Consider the following 20,425-nt stretch of genomic DNA (forward strand, 5'->3'; position numbering starts at 1 on the left):
ACAATTTGGCTATATATTTGTTTCTTGTTTGGATACTTATCTGCTTCTTCGGAAATTCACTTGCTGCAAAAAGCCATGGTTACTTGTAGTTTTATTTGCTGCCTAGAATGTCTCAAATTAAAACAAAACAAACAAAAAACAATTAATTGAAATAACTATAAAATAATTAAAATAGGACTTACCTAAAGACATTTATCTGCTGCAAAAAGCCATGAGGTTGAGGTTTCAAAAATATTAACTGTAGTTTTGTTTTACCACGTAAAATATCTTGAATGAAAACAAACAATAACAATTTAAATAGAATTTACCTGAAGTTACGCTTTCTGCTTTTAGTTGCATTCGGTACACCAGAAATATTAAAAACAAGTTGGATGTTTTTTGATAAAAGGAGTTAGGAAAAATATATTTATTCTCCAGTCCAATCTGTAAATTTGTGTGAAAAATAAATTATTATTCAGCTTTAAAAAACAAAAGCAGACTGCTACAACGATGTATTCATTTTCCTCAAATTGATTATATATCCACAGTTTTCACCAAAGGGTCACTAACTTTTTTTGTGTTAATATATAACATCTAGCCACATTTTTTCCGTTCTTTCTTTCCGGTTCTTCCGAACCGCATCCTTTACATAACAAAGCAAACTGTCTGCCAAATAATAAAACAGGTCTCGACACGCCACTACAGCGGTCAAAAAAAGTATTCATCATTCAATGTTTTTTTTTTTAATAAGTCTACAAAAGACAATTGGAATAAAAACATATTAAACTAATGATGCAGTAGTGCTTGTGTGATATATATATACACAATTTCATTGTTTTTAAAGAAAAAAATAGTATCTATTGGAACAAAAAGGGCCATTTTACAGCTGAACACAAAAAATTAAACAAAAAAAGTATTCATCATTGCAAAAAAACAAAAAAATAAATAACATAATTTAAAAAAATTAATACTTTGTTATTCGACCACCGCGCCTTATAACTTCTTTTAAACGGTTTGACATCGATTGGACTAATTTAGCGGTTATATTTTGGTCTATATTAGTCCATTCCTCCATTATCACCTGTTGCATTTGACTCTTGCTCGAAAAATTGCGCGTTCTCAATTTGCGTTCGAGATGTTCCCAAAGATGTTCAATTGGGTTCAAGTCGGGACTTTGAGGAGGAGTTTTAATGACTTTGGGGCAGTTATACAGCATCCACATCTTGGTATTTAAAGCAGAATGTTTGGGGTCATTATCTTGATAATATTGAAAGTTATTACCAAGCCCAAGTTTTACAGCACTATCTTTTAAATTCCTCTTTAAAATGTCAATGTAATACTTATGATCCATTACTCCATTAATAATTTCAGGATTTCCCGCTCCTGAAGCCGCCATACACCCCCAAACCATTAAACCACCTCCACCATGTTTTACAGTAGCAACTGTGTTTCGTTCTTCAAGCTCTGTATTTGGTTTTCTGTACACTATGACCTTTCCATCGCACCCAAAAAGATTAAACTTGCTCTCGTCTGCAAAAATGACTGTTTTCCAAAATGATTCGGGCTGTTTTACATACATTTTTGCGAAGTTTAGCCTTTTCACTCGGTTTATTTTATTTATAAAGGGCTTCTTACGTGCAGTTCTTCCTCTGTAACTATGCCTTTTGGGTGTATTTCGAATTGTTTGTGTAGTAACTTCCTTCCCTAAATATTCCATAGTGTTTTTACGAAGAATGGTCGCATTTGTCTTCGGAGTTTTCTGAACTTGCCGCACTAGCCAACGCACATCTCCAACTGAAAGTGCTTTTGGTCGACCAGATCTTGGTTTATTGTCAACAGTTTTCGTTTCTGTCCACTTTCTGATGATGGATCGTATAGTAGATCGTGGTCTATTTAATATTTCACTGATAGTTTTTTGAGTTAAACCATTCCTGTGGTGTTTTATTATCAAAACTTTTACCTCATCAGAAACCTCGTTTTGCTTACGACCCATTTTGACAAAAACTATATTTTCAATGAAATTAAATATTTGCTGTCAAGGGCAAAGCCTCCTTTACTAAATAAAACAGAAAAGGGGGATTCCCAAATAATATTTGAATTTGACTTTGATGATAGCACATCAATGATGAATACTTTTTTTGTTCTGTTTTTGGTGTTATTATATAAAATTGCATTTTTTGCGCTAATTAAATTTATTTTTTGAATTTATTTTAAAACATATTACGAAAAATAAACTATTGCATAAAACTGCATTATTTGTTTACTTTAAATTTTCTTCAATTACCCAAAATAAGTGAATTTATTATCAATTTTGCTAATGATGAATACTTTTTTTGACCGCTGTATATATTCACGCTTGTCCAACAATAAAAACACAAAGAAAAACCTTACTCTTTCGTTACATTGATTGTGGGGACACAACATCGACTCACACTCATACATTCGCATGGAATTTAATTTTGAGGAAAACCGCGAACCTCACCTGCTGCCGAAATATTCCAACACATACAATGCTAAACAAAATGTATCCTCATATGTATACCTTCGAAAAAGCAAAAATTTTTGAGCCATTTTTTGACAAGAAGCTGTCATCTACTTTGCTGAAATCCTGTTAAAAAATATTGAATTCGGTTTGTTGAGATCATCAATTGCCACCATTTATATAGTAAGTAACATTAACATTTAACCATAAATATTGTTTTTAATCTGTAAAAGATATTCCTAAAAAGTGAATAAGTTTCGTTAATGAAGATATATGAAAAAATCTTATAGCAAAACGTGTTGACAGTTTCGTAAAGGAGTATATCTTCTTTGAACATGTGTGGAACTCTTACAGGGTCCACCATACAACAAATGATGAGCGAGTTTAGAGGGGACATCTGTACGCTGAGTTATGCGTCGGTGGAACGTCAAACAGCTAGTCAGAGGGCGCAAAGCTCGACCTGGTAAGAAAATGGATATCCCTCTGCTCACAAAGGCTACGGTCTTCATCAAGGGATGGGGAAGTAAAATTGCGTCGGAACGCATGTTGGCATTCTTGGGCAAGCAAAACCAAGGTTTGGTCCCAGAGAAGTGGGTGGTCTTCCACAGGGAGGGGAAGGAGGAAGGAACTCTCTTTGTGGTGGGCATTGATCAAGTCTCCGTGGCAAGTTTGGCTAAGACTAAAGGCAGGGCGCACTACGGGAGAAAAGCTGTATTTTTTTAAAATTGGGAAGACTACGATAGGCAGAAATTTTCATTATGCAACATCAGGCCGTGCGGTGACAGGTAACTCAACACCGCCCAACCAACAGGAGGAACAAACGGAGACACCGGAATATTGGAATAATGACGTTAATCGAAGGTTTATAATTACGGAATTTATGGCGAAGGAATCCTTAAGGAGCTTCAAACCATTTAAGTCACCCGGACCTGATGGCATATTTCAGCCGTTACTACAGATAGAGGCAGAATATCTGGCGCCTCATATGGCCCAAATTTTTACAGCGTACCTAAGACTTGCATATACTCCGAAAGCTTGGCAGGAGGCAAGGTGGTATTTATACCCAAGACCGTCAAGGCAAGTTATGCTACACCAAAGGCCTACACGTCCTTTCTACTCAAAACCACGGAACGTATTGTGTATGATATAGAGTAGGCCATCCAGCGAACTGCTCAAATACAAACAGCATGCCTATGTCAAGGCAAGGTTGGTGGAGACTGCCCTGCACGAGGTTGTGCATAAAATAGAAGAATCCTTTGATGCCACAACGTACACACTGGCGATATGCATTGACATCGAGGGGCTTTTAACAATGTGCGGATCGACACACTGATCGAATCCTTAGACCAGTACCGGGTGGACCCGGTCTTTAGAGACTGGATAAACCATATGCTTAGGAACAGGTGGGTGGATAAATTGTGTGTCCCATGGCATAAATATAAGGGAGAAGGCGGCACAGGGAGCCATTTTATCGCCACTCCTATGGGTGACCACTATAAATGGCCTATTACGGATGCTGACTGAGAAGAGATTTGAGCCCTTCTGCTACGCAGACGATGTTATAATACTCCTAAGAGGTAGGGATCGGAACCAACTATGCAGAAGGGCCGAAACGGTCTTGCATATGGCATATGACTGGGCTGGGCCCAGAGGTCTCAATGTTAACCCAGAGAAGACTGAAATATGCCTGTTCACGAAGAAGACGAAGGTGGGCCCATTAAACGCACCACGTTTCCTCAATTAGACGATTTTGATATCTGACAAGGTCAAATACTTAAGTGTGATCTTGGACAGGAAACTGAATTGGAAGTGTCACATTCAGGAGCGTACTGAGAAGGCTCACAGATTTTGCGTACTATGTAGAAGGGCCGTAGGCTTGAAATGGGGCCTGAATCCGAGGACAGTCGCCAACGACTTATGCCTCAGTAGTTTGGTGGACTGCTATGGAGAAAAAGTGCAACATAAGGCCCATGCAACAGGCTCAGAGAACATGCTGTCGTGGCATAGGCAGAGCAATGAAGACCACGCCTACTAGAGCACTGGAGACAATTCTAGATATCCGACCCATTGACAAACAGATTAAGTGTGAGGCACCCACTGCGGCTATGAGACTTAAGGCTGCCTGACCATAATACGGCTCTGCAGGCGGAGATCCGGGCGAGGACGTCGAGTGTAAACATCTTTACCGACAGTAAAATTGCCATAAGGGCATTAAGGACTTTAAGGTCACGAACAGTCTTGCAGTATAAGAAGGAGATTAACACCTTTTCTGAGGATGGCATAATCCGCAACGTTTGAGTGCCGGGCCATAACGGAGTAAGGGGAAATGAAAGGGCAGACGATTTGGCGGTGAAGGCCAGAAGAGGACTGCCGTCAATAAACTTGGTCAACCCGAAGCCTTTCGGGTCGACACAGTCCGAATTAAGGGAGTGGGCGACGAATATGCATGAAACATTGTGGAACAGCGAAACAGTCGGTAGGACGGCGAAAATCCTATGGGGGGATCCAGATCGTGAGAAGCCGAGGCTATTACTGAAAGGAAACAAGAAGGAGGTCAATATAGCTATTGGTATCATAATGGGACACATAGAACTATGAGCTCACTTATGTAAAATCGGTGCGGCAAGTGATAGCATGTGTAGGGCACGGGGGGAAGACGATAAGACGTTGGAGCATTTCCTTTATCATTGCCCGGCTTTCACGTCTAACAGATACCGGCACTTAGGTGGAGACACAATACCAGATATGAATTATCTTAGGGGAGTGGTATTGAAAACATTTAAGGATTTTGTAAGTAGCATATCATAGCATATCAAATATCTTAAAAATGCACTTATGTATATATTTAAAGAATTATGTGTACCATATTTCATTCCCCCACTAACTAAAAAATTGTTTATAATACTTGTTCTTACAACGTGTTGGACTTCACACTGACATGTCTCCATAATATGCGATGAAAACCGTATAAAAAATCGGTAAATATTGATGGAAAGTGTTTGTTTCGCTATAACTTGTTTTTTCATTTCTTACGCAAAATAAACACCAAACATCTAATTGTAACTAAGTGTTGGTTAGATCTTTCTCACTTGTACTTACCCGGCATGGAAAACAATTTAGTATTTGTGGATGCATAAATAAGAAAGAATTTGTATATAAATAAATATGCTTCTAAAATAAATAAAAAATTTTCATCATAGCAAGCTATTGCAATAAATCTGTACGAAGTATTAACGATTGTGAAAGATAATATTGTGATTTTATTCTTGCAATTAAAACAACATTGTTTTGAAACGAGTAAAAGATGCTTACAAAGAATTTTGTTGTGTTTATTTAACTTGTACCAATGAAATAACTACAAAATCTAGTTATATTTACAAATGAAAGTTGCATTCGTTTCTTTTTAAATAGTTTTGGGGTTCATTATTTATTATTTTCGAAGGGGTGGGTTTTGGTTGAAATTACAAATACATATATGAATTTGATAACTGTCCACACACTCGCATGTGTGTGTATCATGCACGTAAGCAGCTGATAAATTGGTTTGTGCCATATTAATTTTTATATGTAAATGGCAACATTTTTTTCCAAAGAAACCCAAAAAAAAAAATCAATGTGGTAATCACGTCAAACCACCGAAAGAACGACTTAGGGAAATTTTTCTCCAGAAAAAGTAGTACCAGCCTGTCTGTCGTTAGTATTGCCATTATCTGTTTTTCATAAATAAGTGTGGCCACCCGCAGAAATCCTATATTGTGAATGGCGAAATAAAATTAAAACCGAATATTTAAATGTTTTGCAAATTTTATTTATAAATTTTGCAATTATTTGCACTTTTTTCTTCGTATTGGTTTGACATGTAGGCAAATGACAAACAAGCAGACTTGCACTGGAAACATTTTTTGGGTTTTTTTTTTTACCAACACGGTTTGTCTATCAAGTACTAAAATAAAACACAGCAAGTATTAGACCGAAAGTGTTTGGAGTTCTCAGACTAAACGTTTGTAAGGCGCTTTTAATATAACCTAAATCGAAGAGGGGTCAACCAATCTCTAAAATATAGCTCAAGTTTAGCTGATTAACTGTTCTACAGATATACTTTTATGTAGTGGGTTTTCAAAGCTCTGCCCGGTCAAATTTACTCATTTGCCAGCTCTACACCAAGGTGGATTTCAAAAGATGGTCTCACGCGAACAGCTGAAAACAGCCGGTCAGTAGCCGGCCAGTTTGACGGTATTAAGATGTCAATTCTGTGTTCACTTTCACAGTTAACAGCCCCATTTTTTTGTACGCTTTTTTTTGTTTGTGTTACTCTTTCTCTTTTTTTCGAGACTTATTTGTACTGAAATTGAATTCAACTTAGAAAAAACAGTTCAGAATTATCATTTATGGTTAACTTTGTACAAAAATCCGCACTATTGCCCTATTTAAGTGTAGAGGGCGTTTAAATTTAATGGGACGATGTATGGGTTGCCCAAAAAGTAATTGCGGATTTTTCATATAGTCGGCGTTGAAAAATTTTTCATTGATTGTGACTCTGTAATTGCATTCTTTCTTCTGTCAGTTATCAGCTTTTACTTTTACCTTGCTTTAAAAAAAAAAGTGTAAAAAAAGTATATTTGATTAAAGTTCATTCTAAGTTTTATTACCAATTGATTTACCCAATAGATTTTGACAACTTCAACGCCTTGCTCATTTGTATATCTTTCCATCATTCAAATTGAGTTTGTTTGTGTCAAATGAAATACAGAAAAAAACTGTACATCGGTTGTTAAAAAGTAATAACTACTTAAATATATTCTCTATATATAAAATTGTATGTATATATTATTGAAAAAATATATTGAAAAACTTATTGAACATGAACACATTATTGAAGCAAGGGTATTGATAAACAATCTAGTTGCCTTCCATTGTTTAAAAATCGCACCGTTTAATTGATTTACACTAATTTAAGAGAGTAACGATTTTGCGACGATATTTTTCGAAAATGTTTGACGATTTTGATGATATATTTTCTCAATTTTTAAGAATTTTTGCGACAAACACCTGGTGGCACTACTATACTTTGCGAGGGTAAACAAGAGGGAGTTAATAGTGCTAAATTGATAGGACGAGAAATATTTTACTTGGTCTATATTCATATTCCATTAATTAGTAATTAAAAGTCATTATTACATTGAAAAAGAAAACATTTTCAATCAGAATTTTTATTACAAGTTTTTTCAGATTCCGATTCAGATTTTTTAATTGAAAATGGCAAAAAATTTCAATCACGATCATATTTGAAAAAAGTTCAGAAATGGCAAGGATTACAATAACGATCGTAATTGAAAAGATTTTCAGATTCAATTTAAAGAAATTATTAAATCGATTAAGGGGTCTATGTTTTTGCCAGCCTAGCGGAGACTATATTGCATCAATCTATACCTCAATACCCGAACTAGTTATATGGATGGGTCTTTTATTCGCCATGTTAAAACCAGTCGGTACCGTAACTTGGTATCAAACATCCGGAAGGTCACCCGGTCTTCCAATATAAATGCAATGAGCCTTCGTTGATGTCAATGGCTTTACAATTTTCGTGTCAACTTACGCAAAGTACTGTCATAGAATTTTATAGCATATATTATTACTAACATGATAAGAAAATGAGAACGCTCATCGACGTAATCTGAGTATTCATTGTGGGAATATAATTGTCAGAGATATAGTGACATCATGAACGCCCTAGCAAATGGTTGGTTTAGTGAAATTCAAAATGAGTTATGGCCGGGACAATGTTTCTCCTTGAAAGTTAAAAATATCTTGCATCAAGAAAAATCGAAATACCAAAATATTCAAATTTTTGAAACGTAAGTTTGTAGTCATAAAAAAGCAATAATGTGAGAATTACTTATTAAAATTACAATAAATATTAGAAAACTACTTACTAACGACTTATTTAAGCGGCAATGAACAATAAATCTTATATACCATTCATCATGGATTGCACTTGACAAGTTCTTTGAATTTATTTTTCAAATAAGAATATCAATTTATGTAAGAACTATATTAAGTTACTGTTTGTTTCATGATTACAAAATATATATTTAAAAATTTTAGCCAAAGACCATACTTAGCGTGCACACCACGTGCAAATTTTCAGCCAAATTGGTTTATAATTGTGCCCTCTAGGGGCCCAAATCTCAAATCGGGACTCAGTTTATATGGGAGTTATATCAGTTTATGAACCGATTTGGACATGGGTCTTTCAAGTCACGAAAAAATACCAGTGCAAAATGTAATCCAAATCGAATGATAGTTGCACCTTCTAGAGGCTCAAGAAGTCAAATCAGGAGTTTGTTTGCATGGCAGCTATATCAAAATCGATTTTGCCCCTTCACAGTTCAACCGGCCTAAAATAACAAGAAGTATGGAATTTTTGCAAAAAAGACTGAAGAACTGAACTCAGAATGGAATGACAAGGTTACTATACTTGCCTATGGTGAAGGGTATTAAATCGTTCAAAGTTGTAAAAAACTTTTGTTGTTGGCGGAAGGAAATTCTCTTGGCATAGTCCATTGTAATGGCTGGTACTATGTTCGTTTTTTACCGTTAACAAAAACCAATTTTTTCGCGAATACTTACGGAAATAACAATGATAAAATAAAAGTTTTATTAAAATTTTACCATAAGTAATGAGGGAATGTCCTACTGAATTAAATCAACAAGTTTTTTTGTTTTAAAATCTATTATCTAAAAAAGGCAATCGGCGAAAATTATCGCGAAAATCAAATATGGTACCAGCCTTAAAGGCGGATACAATGTTCGCGTTGAAAACGAATATATTTCGCGATCCTTTTTTTTAAATAATAGATTTTGAAGCTAAAGACTTACTAATGTCATTCAGTAGGACTCCTTACTTTTGACAACATTTTAATAAAATCATTATGTTAACACTAAAGGTCTGGCTATGCTCCCGTAAATGTAGAATAAATGTATCGTGAATGTAGAGGCAATTATGCTTATTACAAAACGTTTCATTTGATTTGATTGAAATTAAAACAACATACATAAATTTTAATACGACCAACACACTCACATATATGTGTACACATGCACGTAAGCAGCTGATAAATTGTTTAATGCCAAAACAAACCAAAAAAAATCAAATATGGTAATCTTGTCAAACCACCGAAAGAACGATTTTCGGAAATTTTTCTACAAAAAAGAACGTAGTTCCAGCCTTTAAACCGAAAATCTGAGGAAAAGCGTTTTTTCGTTTTCCATGAACTCCAACAAAACAGAATTGGTACATTAGAACCCCTGCATATTTTTGGTGTAGCACAGTGTTATTTATTAAATTCCGAAGGGTGGGTTTTGGTTGAAATTACAACAAAACGCATTAATTTCAGGAAAATCCATATTTGTGTACGCGTGCACATAAGCAGCTGATAAATTGGTTGATGTCATATTAATTTTATATGTAAATGGCAACATTTTGACCAAACAAACCCAAGAAAATCAAATGTGGTAGCCTTGTCAAACCACCGAAGGAATCCCAAGGCAGCCGGTTGTACGTAACGGATTGACCCGATGAAGTCCTTCATCGTCAAGGGCTGCCGCCTCAGTGTACAACACACTGCTACAACAACAACACACTCAAACAACGAAAAATGGCGCTAACTAGTAACATACACAAAATCAGAGTTGTACTAATCACTGATTTTGACAGTAGTGTACTCAATATTTTGTTGTCGGGCAACTGCCACTACCTGTTAATGAATATATCTTGGGCACAACTTTCCAAAAGCCTTTGCCAGAATCTTCCACTTGTTTAAAAATAATGTTGTTGTATAGCAAGGCCAATAGCACAAACCTTTCTTTCACAATCGTTATTACATCGTACAGATGTAATGCAATAGCTTGTTATAAAAGAAACATTTATTTTTTAATATATTTTAGAAGTATATTTATATGTCTTTTTAAACAAATAGTTTCTTACTTATGCATCCACAAATATTTTTTTTCCATCCTTACTCGGGATGGTACATGTGAGCACTAACAAGCACTTAAAGTTTGGCGATCGCGTTTATTTTACATAAGAAAACTAATTTTGGCTCAGTGACTGTGTTCGTGCTCTATTTGGGCGTTGTGAAATGTTAATTTTTCCTACACAGAAAAAATGTACAAAAAATTGTACATTTAATTAAAAAAATTGCTGAAATCGGACATCAGACTGTATTATCATATTTGTAGATTACTAAAACTAACAAACAAATACTTAGTTACAATTGGAAGTTTGGCGATCGCGTTTATTTTGCTTAAAAAAACGACTTGCTGCGCAGCGACAGTGGTTGTGCTCTTTTTGAGCATCGTGAAATGTAAATTTCCCCTAGATGAAGAAACAAGTTATAGCGAAATGAACACTTTTCATCAATATTTTCCGCTCATTTTTTTTATATGGAGTTTCACCGCGAAAACCGAATATAGTACCAACCTGTACTCTCCAATATCTTTTCTTTGAGTCCTATATTCTCATGGCTGCTCAATGTGACTGTTTAAGGGAGTTTTGGGGGTGGCATGCTCCAGGTTTTTGGATCCAACATTTTAAAGAACACATTCGTAATCTACTCCCGAATGCCTTGCATCACCAGAAGCACAACAACATTTATTTTAGAAATATATTTATTTACGTTTACATACAAATACATTCTTATTTATGCATCCACAAATACTTACAAACACTTAAAGTTTGGCTATCGCGTTTATTTTACGTAAGAAAGCGACTTTTGGCCCAGTGACTGTGGCTGTGCTCTTTTTGGGCGTCGTGAAATGTTAATTTTTCCTACAAAGAAAAAATTAAAAACTATGTAAAATTAAGGAATTTGTACATTTAATAAAAAAATTGCTGAAATCGGAAATATAAAGTAATTTGTATTATTGATTAACAATTTTGCAATTTGAACTTATGATAAGCTTCAAAATCCAATTAAAGTGGTAATTAACTCAATAAACTATTCATTGAAATTTGTCATTTCTTTTAAAAGACGTTTTTGATGTTTTAATAAAAAAAAATTATACTTTTCCCATTAATAAATTACTTTTTATGTCGTTGGATTAAATTGAGTATAAAACATGAAGAATATTGATAACAATTATTTACGTTTTTTCTTATTGGTCCCAAGCTTTTAAAAAAAGAAAAATTGTCAATTTCACTTTGACCCTCTCTTTGTTGTCGGCGACACCGTCTAAAGAGTATTATAAACAATAATAATTAATACTAATCATAGCATTTTGCGTGAAATACCATAAATCTAGATCCACAGCCCAAGTCAAATCTAGATCCACAGCCCAAACCCAAGTCAATATAATCTATATTTGGACAATAAAATATTTAAATAAGTCATGTTTACATTCTGCAATGTCCTCCAATTTATTGCATTTGACACTTATCCCTTCTATTTGTTCACTTACGGCATTTTCTGCATTACACTATTTCAGAACAAAATATTTCACAATGAATTTGTTTGCATTTTTTGTAGAGATAAAAACCACACTTTTAATTTTCTTGGTATTTTTTAATTCTACCCACGCCACTTTGTGTCTGTATGTGATAGAAGCAATTCACAATTTATACTATTAAATAACAATTTAATTCGTACAATCAAAATTATGTTCAAAGTATACTTTATTTACCAATCACTTGCCGTAATAAAAAAATATCGAATTACTATATCAAAAATAATGAAAGCAATTAACGTCTTGTTTGAAAAGATTTTTATAAGTCAATACCATTTGTGTGAACGAAAAAACAAGTTATAGCGAAACGAACACTTTTCATCAATATTTTCCGCATATTTTTTTATATGAAGTTCAAAGTGAAAACCGAATATAGTACCAACCTCAAACCCCTAGACGTTGAGTGGAGCGGACGTGTTTTTGTTTCACTCCTCAAAGAAAAAAATATCCGTATCTCGGAATAGATACTACCTATTACGAAACATCTTAAAACCTTTTTGGAGTAGGCTAGAAATGGACTCCAAAGGCCCAACAGCTGCGGTGGTGGCGTAAGGCCGTAACGTGTGGTTCTCCCCTCTTATAGGTGTGGGTGCCTTGGCACCTGTAGTCGAAATTAATGCTCCAAGCGCACGTCAGACTAATTAATAAGGAAGAGACGGATAAACCAGAGGGATTCACAGTTCGCACCCAGCCTTTAAGTACAGGTGGTGGTTCCGACTCGGTTTCAGACAGCGATGGTATCAACGAAACAGACATCGCAACCGAATCGAGAGATGAGGGCAGCGGAATGGCGGCAGAAGTGAGCGATGGCTTTGCTTAGCTAACAAGCAGACCGAGAAGGAGACAGAGGAGTATGCACTGGACGAATTGCAGGATGCTGGAAGGGATAAAACTGACATTTCAAGCACTTCTACGTAAGCTAGAAAAAGAAACTGATCTCCCGAAGAGCATAACACTGCTAAAATGGTGAAGAAGAAAAAGAACTCCCCGCTTTCAAGTACTCTGAGAAAACCAAGTCAGCCATCCCGCAATGGAGACCCCAGACAGTGTCCTGCGGAGGTAGACAAAGTCGAACCAGGAAGAAAGGAAGCATGGACGGCCCCTGAGTCTTCATGGAGGATGCACAACAGAGATGAGCTAACTTATGCAGTCATCAATATCGGCAATGCATCCGGTAGGATTCCACCAGATCATCGGTCCCAAGTGGAGGATCTGGTCAACGTCGGATGCAAGAGCGGTGAGACAGGGAGACTGTGGAGCATACTTGGCACAACTTTATCTGCCTTTCGATTTTCCGACACCGCCAACCACGTCGGAGCTGCAACGGCTGACGAGTAAAGTAAAACAGACAGGAAACGAAGTACTTATAGGGTGCGATGCGAACTCTCACCACATTTCGTGGGGTAATACAAACACTAATAAGCGGGGCCAAGCCCGGTAGGGTTCTTGAATACTTACGACCTAATAACACTTAATATTGGTAGCACCGCTACCTTTGTTAAAAGGATTAGGGAGGAGATATTAGTTGTGACGATATGTTCGGAAAATCTAATCGATGGCCATCGCTACATTAGTTTTAGAATAGCACGGCCAGCGCCGAATCCGATAAGCTGCCAGTATAAATTAAAAACCAACTGGACCAAATTCGGAAGACTACTCAGAAGAAGACTTGAGCTATTTAATTTAGATTGTCCAAGCATAGAAGACATTGAAGAAATAGTAAACAGAACTACGACTGCACTGGTGGGATTCTTCGAAGATAGTTGTCCTCTTCGGAAAAGGAAATCAGCCCAAGAAAAACCCTGGATGACCGGGGAGATTCGCAATATTGGTAAAGAGGTCCACAGACTTTTAAACAGACCACGCAGTAAAAAAGGGGAAGTTTATCGGGATATTTATTACACACGGCTCAAGAAATACAATAAGATAATTAGAGCGGCAAAACGTGCCGATAGCGTTAATGACGCCACCAAGATAAAAAGTTTCTCTCAAAACCCCATGTTCAAACTGAAACTTTAGTAGACGACATGGGAGTGGGAGCAGGGACAACGGAGGACAGAATACGACGGGACTAGGATTCCGGTGTCCGGTATCACTGCAGAAGGAGGCCGACCATGCAGCGCCCCGCCCCACATATTTCCACAACGTGCCTTGGACTTGCATATACTCCGAAAGCCTGGCAGGAGCCAAGGGTGGTATTTATACCCAAGCCTGGCAAGGCATGTTATGCGAAACGAAAGGCCAACAGACCTCAAAACCATGGAACGTATTTTGGACACCATGATAAAGAGTAGGACATCCAGCGAACTGTTCAAATACAAACAGCATGCCTATGTCCAGGGAAGGTTGGTGGAACTGCTTGTACGGGGTTGTGCATAAAATAGAAGAATCGTTCGATTCCAAAACGTACACCCTGGCGGTATGCATTGACATCGAGGGGGCTTTTAACAATGTGCGGACCTTATCATATGGATAAACCATGTCTGATGACATAAATATAAGAGAGAAAGTGGCACAAGGCACGCCACAGGGGGGCATTTTATCGCCACTCCTATGGGTAAACGACATAAATTACCTATTACGGATGCTGACTGAGGAGGGATTTGAGCCCTTCTGCTACGCAGACGATGTTATAAGGGGCCGAATCAGCCATGCAGAATGGCCGAAAGGGTCTTGCATATGGCATATGACTGGCCTGGACCCAGAGGTCTCAATGTTAACCCAGAGAAGACTGAAATATCTCTGTTCTCGAGGAAAAAAAGTGTATCAATCTAACGCAGCACGTTTCCTCAATAAGACGATTTCGATATCTGACAATGTCAAGTACGTAGGTGTGGTCTTGGACAGGAAACTGAATTGGAAGTGCCACATTCAGGAGCGTACTGAGAAGGCTCACAGATGTTGGGCACTCTATAGACGGGCCGTAGGCTCGAAATGGGTCCTGAATCCGAGGATAGTCCACTGGCTCTACAAGAGCGTGATTAGACCAATATTTACTTACGTCTCAGTAGTTTGGTGGACTGCAATGGAGAAAGAGTGCAACATAAGGACTATACAATAGGTTCAGAGAACATGTTGTCTTGGCATAGGCGGAACGATTATGACCACGCCTACTAGGGCACTGGAGACTATTCTAGATATCCTACCCATTGACATTAGTATTAGACCATTTGATAAGTATTGACCCATTGATTAAGTATTAGGCAGCCATTGCGGCTATGAGATTAAAGCGATGGGAGAATGGATGGAGGATGGGAGCAGCTCATACCACCGCGTTATAATCGAGGCGACGACTGTAAAATTTCCATAAGGGCCATAACAACCAGGACGGTAAGGTCACGAACAGTCTTGCAGTGTAAGAAGGAGATTAACGCCTTTTCTGAGAATTGCAAAATCCGCATTTGGGTGCCGAGCCATATCGGAGTAAGGGGAATGAAAGGGCAGACGATTTGGTGGTGAAGGCTAGAGGACTGCCGTCAATAAACTTAGTTTACTCGAAACCTTTTGGGTTGACGCAGTCCGAGTAAAGGGCGTGGGCGACGAATGTCAAACGGTCGGTAGGACGGCGCAAATCCTTTAGGGGGATCCAAATTGTGAGAAAGGAAGGTAAAAAGGAGGTCAGTGTAGCTTTTGGTATCATAACGGGACTCATAGGATTACGTGCTCTTACTTTACTTTAATTGGCTATGACAGAATATTTGTTCCACTAAGCGCCTCGATCTTCTGCGCTCATTCTAAAATCTCTGTCACCAAGTTTCGAGGTGTCTCCCACCGCTTGATCTTTCCATCGGGCTTTTGGTCTTCCTTGCTGGGCTTGGTTTGCGTGTACCAAAGACTTCTTTGCTGGAGCTTCTTCATCCATTCTGACAACATAACCTAGCCAACGCAACCGTTGTATTTTGATGCGTGTAACTATGCTATCGTCGACTCTCTTTCGATTCTTTCAAAGGATGCAGTTTCTACTTCCGGTGACCGACCTATGATATCGATGTCGTCGGCATAGACGAGTAGCATATGTTCTCTTGTGATTAATGTGTCATATCTATTCACATCTGCATCCCGTATAATTTCTCCAGCAGGATATTAAAGAGATCACACGGTAGGCTATCTCCTTGTCTGAAACCTCGTTTGGTATTAAATGGTTCGGAGAGATTCTTTCCTATTCTTACTGAGGAACGCGTATCAACAAGTGTCATCCTGCAGAGTCTTATTAATTTTGCAGGGATATCAAACTCAAACATGGCTTGAAATACATTTGAACGTAAAGGACTATCGAAGGCGGCTTTGTGGTCATCAAAGAGATGGTAGGTGTTGATTTGTCCTTCTCGGGTCTTTTCCAGGATTTGGCGCAGTGTGAATATCCAGGGTGGTTTCACCAGGTCTAAAGCCGCATTGATAGGGCCCAATTATCTCATTGACTTTAGGTTTTAATCTTTCACACGGTACGCTCGAGAGTATCTTGTATGCGATGGGGAGGAGACTTATTTCTCTGTAGTTGACACATTTCGTCTTGTCTCCTTTTTTGTGTACGGGACATAGTATGCTGAGTTTCCAATCATCGGGTATGCGTTCTTCTAGCCAGACTGCGCAAATAAGCTGATGCATACGCCTTATCAGCGTGTCGCCTCCGGTCTTAAATAGTTCATCGTAGTAACCCGTCGGCTCCTACTGCCTTGTTGTTCTTTAATCGGGTCACAGCTACTACCAACTACGAGCTCAGCTAGATGTGGACACTATATCAACTTAGGGGAGTGGCATAGAAAACAATTAAGGATTTTGTATTGTATTTGTATTTAGAGCGCACAACAAGCTGATTACTGGCTTAGTTGTATGTCCATAGTGGCATGGGCGGAATAATATCCCCACCCTCTTTCAACCTAACCTAACCAACCTTAAAGCTGCAATTACTCAATCAGACATGTAGTATAAGCTGTCCCTTTCTCTATTCATGAGACTTATCTTATGCACGTCAAATATGAATAGAGCGCGCTCTAATCGGCATTCATTCTCATATGTTTGTACTTTTTATAGACATGTGTCTTCATGTATTTTCGATGAAATAGAAGTTCGATTTAATCGAAAAAGTTGCATATATATTCCAAAATGCGTTGCCAGGAAATTATATCATAAAATAAATTTTTTAAATTTTTTGTATAAAATTTTTGTTAGTTTCATTCGATATAAGTGTTTTGAACGTTCAACTACTAAATAAATTGTAGAAAAGTATGCAATTCAATGCAGAAATAGACATTTCTATAACAAATTGGTAACAAGTTGGTAACTCAACTGAAGTTGGGTTGCAATCCATAATCGACCTATACATTTTTTTGTACGTATCACACAATTTGTACAATTTTAAGAGTTGCTATTTTTCAAATTACATATGACATGTCTGATCATGTAATAGGATCTTAAAATAGGCATAAGAAAAAAAAACTTTAAATAACAAGGGTTTTTTGTGTTCTATTTGTAATATAAACAGATTATGGTCTGCAGTCGGACAATATCCGATTGTATGAAAAAATCTTCAACAAGACATTTTAATCGATAGGGCCAATATGGGTATTAAAAGAAAGGTTTATGGAAGAAGTGTACGAATCTAAAACAAGTAAAATCATGCTAAGTTCGGCCGGGCCGAATCTTATATACATTTGTCAAGTTCTTTGCCCGATATCTCTTTATAGGCAAACAAACAATAATGGATTAGAATTGCTACGCTATTGGAGCTATACCAAGTTATGAACCGATTTGGGGCCAAACTTGGTTTGGCTGTTGGAGACCGAAGTGGAATTTATTGTCCAAAATTTCACCCAAATCGAATAAGAATTGAGCCCTGTAGTGGGTCAAGAAATAAAATCGCCAGAGTTGTTTCTATGTGAGCTACATCAGGTTATGGACTTTTTGTTCCGAGTCCTGTAAAAAAGGAGTAGAAGAGCTGGCCCGGTTCAGCTAGTATACATTTTTAATAAACTGTTAGCACACAATTTATCCAATAATCTTTTAATTGAATGATCAATAGAACTATTGTTAATAATCGTTCCTGGCGAGAATATCTGACAAAGCGGTGTTTATCCCCTCTTAATGTTGGCGACATTTGCGAGGCACAATGCCATGCATGGTCATTTAAAAACTTTTCCGCAAAAAGGTGTCGCACTGCGGGATGCCGTTCGAATTCGGCTATAATAAAAGGTCCCTTATCATTGAGTTTCAACTTGAATCAGAAAACACCCATTGATGTGTGAAAATTTGCCCCATCTCGGTTCCTGGTGGTAATGTTCTTCCTTAGCGTAATGTTCTCATTAGGGGAAGGATGGCACCTCAGACATTTCGATTCGAATATGGATATCAAATTCGTACTGCACTTCCAACTCCCTTTAATTTGAGCGCCATGTTGCCATGGCCGGTAAATAGGAACCGTTTGGAGGGTATTTTGGGGTTGGGGCGGCCACCGGCACTTTACACTGAAATAAGATATAAATTTTATTTATAACGGATCCGTTATCAATAAATAATAAACCCTGTTCCTACTTCCTGACCATATTCGTAATCTAGTCCCGAATACCTTTCATTTGAGTCTCACATTGTCATGATCGTCAAATTTTAAGGGGTTTTGAGGCTGGCTCTTGATACCTTTCATTTCAATGCCATATTGTCCCGATGGGTCTACTTTTATTTTTGGATAGTACTTTTGGGGTAAGGGGAAGGGTCCGCCCCCTACCGATATCAAAAAATGATATAGCCTATGTTTCCTTCCTTCCTTCCTAATCGGTTCAGCCGTCTTAAGTCTATACGGAATAAACAAACAAACAAACACAAATTGAATTTTATATATAAGATGTATGTATATAAGTTTTTCTATTTAGGGCTGTATTTTTAATGTGCGTTTTTAGCCTCAAAGGCTTTTCTATTACTTTTTTCAAAAAAAAAAAAAATAAAATCTCCTTTCTGTTTTTTGTTTCAGGGAAACCTATGGGACATGTCTTGCTTTAGACGGCATTATTCAATGTACGTTAAGAGACGAGTTTTCGTACCAAGAAATGATATCATTTTTGCCGCTATGCTCCCATCCAAATCCAGAAAAGGTTCTTATTGTAGGCGGAGGTGATGGTGGCGTTGCCCGAGAGGTAGTAAAACATCCAAATGTAAAGGAAGTTCATCAAGTTGAAATAGACGAAAGGGTTGTGGAACTATCAAAAACATTCCTTCCCGAAATGGCTTCAGGATTTAAAAGTCCTAAAATGAAACTCATTATTGGAGATGGTTTCGACTTTATGAAGACACACAAAAATGAATTCGATGTCATTATAACAGATAGCTCTGATCCCGTAGGACCAGCTGTAAGTCTGTTTAACGAAAGCTATTTTGACCTTATGAAAACTTCTTTACGTGATGGAGGCATAATATGTTCTCAAGGAGGAAGTTTTTGGCTGGATTGTACTCATGTAAAGAAAATTGTTGCGGGATGTCAAAAACATTTCCCCAATGTGTCATTCGCGGTTACATCAATACCCTCGTATCCTTGTGGACATATTGGATTTGTCATTGGAAGCCTTAATAGAAATACTGACCTTCGAAAACCTGCCAAAATATTTAGTTCTGAAACAATTGATGAAATTGGTTTAAAATATTACTCCAGTGAAATACATACTGCAGCTTTTGCACTTCCACGTTGGGTGCAAAAACAACTGTTTGAGTAGACAGCGTAGGTAAAACATATACAAAGTGATCAACTGAATAAAAAGAAATGGCTTTTTCAAATGTGTTTTTCTCTTAGGCTTAATTACCATTCAAGAACAAAAAAAAAACAAAAATGACAAAAATAGTGTAAAGAATTAATTTGTATTTTTATTCAAAGAATGAAGGACTGCGGAAAGAAAGGATTGAGTGATCGATACAGGTATTTAGAACAAAATTGATAAACATATTAGGACATCCCCTCCCCCATGGAGCGTTCAGCTTCATCATTAACCACGTCAATTACCGGTGTATAACACCGGCCTCTGAAGCAATCCAGTTATCATTTTAACTTCTGCCCCTCTTGGCTTCTCATCCTTCCACGTATAAACTTTTGTCCCTCTGCCTCGACAGCATTGATTCCAAAGGATATTAGTGTCACATAAAAACACTTTCTTTTGTCTGATTGGTGTAACACGCTCAAAACGTTTCACCCTCCTCGTAAAGGCCTAAACAGAATGAGCTCGTTGGGGAATGTCGCGTTGAAAAATGCAGCTCTGCAAACAATTATTAAAAAGGCAACTCGCAAAAGTTAAACTATTTTTAACTTTGACGGCTTAAAACACTACTTTACGTACGGCAACAAGAATGACGCTCGATTTCAGCCGTAAGAGTTGGCAATTTTTTAACTTTTGCGTGTTGCTTTTGTGGTATTTGTTTGCAAAGTGGCACTTTTCAACGCGAAGCTCAAAAACAAATCCTGTTCGCCAAATGCCAGAATTTGTG

At 37.4% G+C, this 20,425-nt stretch overlaps 1 protein-coding gene and 1 long non-coding RNA gene across 3 annotated transcripts; one reads left to right on the forward strand and one right to left on the reverse strand.

The window, feature by feature from the left end:
* Window positions 1–671, reverse strand: LOC106093403 (uncharacterized). Of its 2 annotated transcripts, none has more exons than XR_001222344.2 (3): window positions 309–671; window positions 183–238; window positions 1–102 (listed from the first exon to the last, which is right to left on the reverse strand). It is a non-coding gene; the product is annotated as an uncharacterized LOC106093403 (long non-coding RNA). The 2 variants fall into 2 exon arrangements; XR_001222343.2 differs by having other exon boundaries at window positions 1–111.
* A 7,479-nt stretch (window positions 672–8,150) lies between these two features.
* LOC106093402 (spermidine synthase) lies at window positions 8,151–19,723 on the forward strand. Its single transcript, XM_013260456.2, has 2 exons — window positions 8,151–8,316; window positions 18,927–19,723. Exons 1-2 carry the CDS (start codon window positions 8,183–8,185, stop codon window positions 19,660–19,662), a joined length of 870 nt encoding a protein of 289 aa, XP_013115910.1. The 5' UTR covers window positions 8,151–8,182; the 3' UTR covers window positions 19,663–19,723.
* The last annotated feature ends 702 nt before the right edge of the window (window positions 19,724–20,425 follow it).

Source organism: Stomoxys calcitrans, chromosome 2, assembly GCF_963082655.1.
Source record: "Stomoxys calcitrans chromosome 2, idStoCalc2.1, whole genome shotgun sequence".
NCBI lineage: Eukaryota > Metazoa > Arthropoda > Insecta > Diptera > Muscidae > Stomoxys > Stomoxys calcitrans.